Here is a 2,622-nt window from a genome sequence, read left to right on the forward strand (position 1 = left end):
GCAGTTAACCCACTGTTCCTAGGCCGTCATTGAAAATAAGAATTTGTTCTTAACTGACTTGCCTAGTTAAATAAAGAAAAAAGAAAAAGGTTGAGACTTGGGAGAATACTCCATACATTTAAAACCTGTAAGAGAGGCAGTGCCAGCATTCCCCACCATTGTTCACCCTTCTATTGTGATCTAAAAGCTAGGATTACCATCATACGAATACAATCATCCACTTCGACATAAACCTCAAGAAAAACACCTCAGACGATGGCCATTCATACGGCAGTGTGAACAGGTACAAAATATGCAGATGGTATTGTTGAATAATTCTCCGTCCTTGTCTTAGCCTGAGTCCCAAATGGCACCATATTCCCTATATAGTGCACTGCTTTTGACAAGAGCCTCATTGGCTGTGGTCAGAAGTAGTGCACTACATAGGGAATATGGTGCCATTTGGGACGTAAACCTCCAAACGTACATTTGGAGCGTACACTGTCCTTGGGCTCTAAAGAGATTTAGCATAATAGGTTACATGTTGTTATTAGACAATGGGAACAGGATAATGATGATCAAACAGTATAAATTACATTACATCCACCAAGCCTGGTATTATTGCAATGTACCACCTCTGGGGGTAGGACAGGGCGGGAGGATCATCCTGGCAGGTCTCTGGGGGTGGGACAGGGTGGTAGGATCATCCTGGCGGGTCTCTCTGGGGGGGGGTGGGGGGCGGGAGGATCATCCCGGCAGGTCTCTGTGGGGTGGGACAGGGTGGTAGGATCATCCTGGCAGGTCTCTGTGGGGTGGGACAGGGTGGGAGGATCATCCTGGCAGGTCTCTGTGGGGTGGGACAGGGTGGGAGGATCATCCTGGCAGGTCTCTGTGGGGTGGGACAGGGTGGGAGGATCATCCTGGCAGGTCTCTGTGGGGGGGGACAGGGTGGGAGGATCATCCTGGCAGGTCTCTGTGGGGTGGGACAGGGTGGGAGGATCATCCTGGCAGGTCTCTCTGGGGGGCGGGAGGATCATCCCGGCAGGTCTCTGTGGGGTGGGACAGGGTGGTAGGATCATCCTGGCAGGTCTCTGTGGGGTGGGACAGGGTGGGAGGATCATCCTGGCAGGTCTCTGTGGGGTGGGACAGGGTGGTAGGATCATCCTGGCAGGTCTCTGTGGGGTGGGACAGGGTGGTAGGATCATCCTGGCAGGTCTCTGTGGGGTGGGACAGGGTGGGAGGATCATCCTGGCAGGTCTCTGTGGGGTGGGACAGGGTGGGAGGATCATCCTGGCAGGTCTCTGTGGGGTGGGACAGGGTGGTAGGATCATCCTGGCAGGTATATTTTAAATGTAGGTGAAGTCTGGAAACTATTATTTTTTTATTTTTTTATTTTACCTTTACCTAACTAGGCAAGTCAGTTAAGAACAAATTCTTATTTTCAATGACGGCCTAGGAACAGTGGGTTAACTGCCTGTTCAAGGGCAGAACAACAGATTTGTACCTTGTCAGCTCGGGGGTTTGAACTAGCAACCTTGCGGTTGCTAGTCCAAAGCTCTAACCACTTGGCTACGCTGCCGCCCTAGGCGGCAAATGGAACCCTATTCATCCTCTGTGCCCTGGTAAACAGTAGTGCACTACATGGGGAATAGGTGCCCTTTGGGACACTCGCTCTGGGACCATGTTGCTGTTTGTTTTGACTGATCAGTCAGTGATTTGATCAAAGGCCACCATCTGTACAGTGGGTCCTCATTTAAAAGTTGCATCATACTGCAGCACAGCTTGCAGGACTCTGCGGTATGGTGTTGATATCCAGCAAGGAGCAGAGCAGACCCCAGGTGGGGGGATGATCTAAGAACTACTGTTTCTACTACTGTTTCTACCAATCCCATTGGTGATGTAAAGTTCAGAACTAGAGGTTTGGTCCAATCATCACTCCTGTTCTGACTGAACTTTTTTCTGACTGGAGTTCACTTTGGGTCCAGAAATGGCCATGGGGGTACAACATGACTGAGAGCCAAAACGTCACTTCACATCGTCATTTGCGTACCATCAGAGATACTCAGCTACAGTAGACCAGCCAGGTAAATTTTTTTAATCAGTTTTTCATCAAAAATTCAAGTTCTCTGCTCAGAGCCTGTGAGGGTTTAATGACAATACCCCTGTGCTACAATGTCTCAGAGTGTCTTTCATAATGACCAATCTGGTTTTTAAAAAAGGGTCCTTGAAGAATAGAGATGTTGAGATAGTTTTAAAAAAATGGTCATTACCATTACTTACAGTTATTTGAAGGTTTCCGACACCTATTAGTCATATCACATTGTATAAACACTGGTTATAGAACGTTTTGTATGGGCCTTGTGCGTAAAAGGGACTATTCCAATGTGTATAGACAATTATTTTCAATAATTGCAAAATTCATAACTGCAAAATTTCCCCGAAAGTGAATTGATACCTTGATATTTAACTTCATTCCCCGCATACAAATGTGACCAATATTACATTCTGAGTAAGAAAGCCTTGATGTATCAAAACTGTCACCTCTACTCCCGCTCCCCGGTCTACTAACCACAGGTCCTGGCAAACCATCATTACGCACACCTGCACCTCATCTTTAGGCACACCTGGAAGTAATCACTTCCC

The 2,622-nt window shown here is 47.6% G+C and overlaps 1 protein-coding gene across 1 annotated transcript; it reads right to left on the minus strand.

Moving 5' to 3' along the window:
* Positions 1 to 641: 641 nt before the first annotated feature.
* Positions 642 to 1,310, minus strand: LOC135573282 (uncharacterized). The gene has a single exon (XM_065022130.1). The coding sequence runs from the start codon at positions 1,308 to 1,310 to the stop codon at positions 642 to 644; it is 669 nt and encodes a 222-aa protein (XP_064878202.1).
* Positions 1,311 to 2,622: the final 1,312 nt, after the last annotated feature.

The sequence above is a fragment of the Oncorhynchus nerka genome, linkage group LG9a (assembly GCF_034236695.1).
Source record: "Oncorhynchus nerka isolate Pitt River linkage group LG9a, Oner_Uvic_2.0, whole genome shotgun sequence".
Lineage (NCBI taxonomy): Eukaryota > Metazoa > Chordata > Actinopteri > Salmoniformes > Salmonidae > Oncorhynchus > Oncorhynchus nerka.

Excerpts from the sequence above, each read along its gene's own strand:
- LOC135573282 (XM_065022130.1), bottom strand. The coding sequence starts at position 1,310 with ATGATCCTACCACCCTGTCCCACCCCACAGAGACCTGCCAGGATGATC.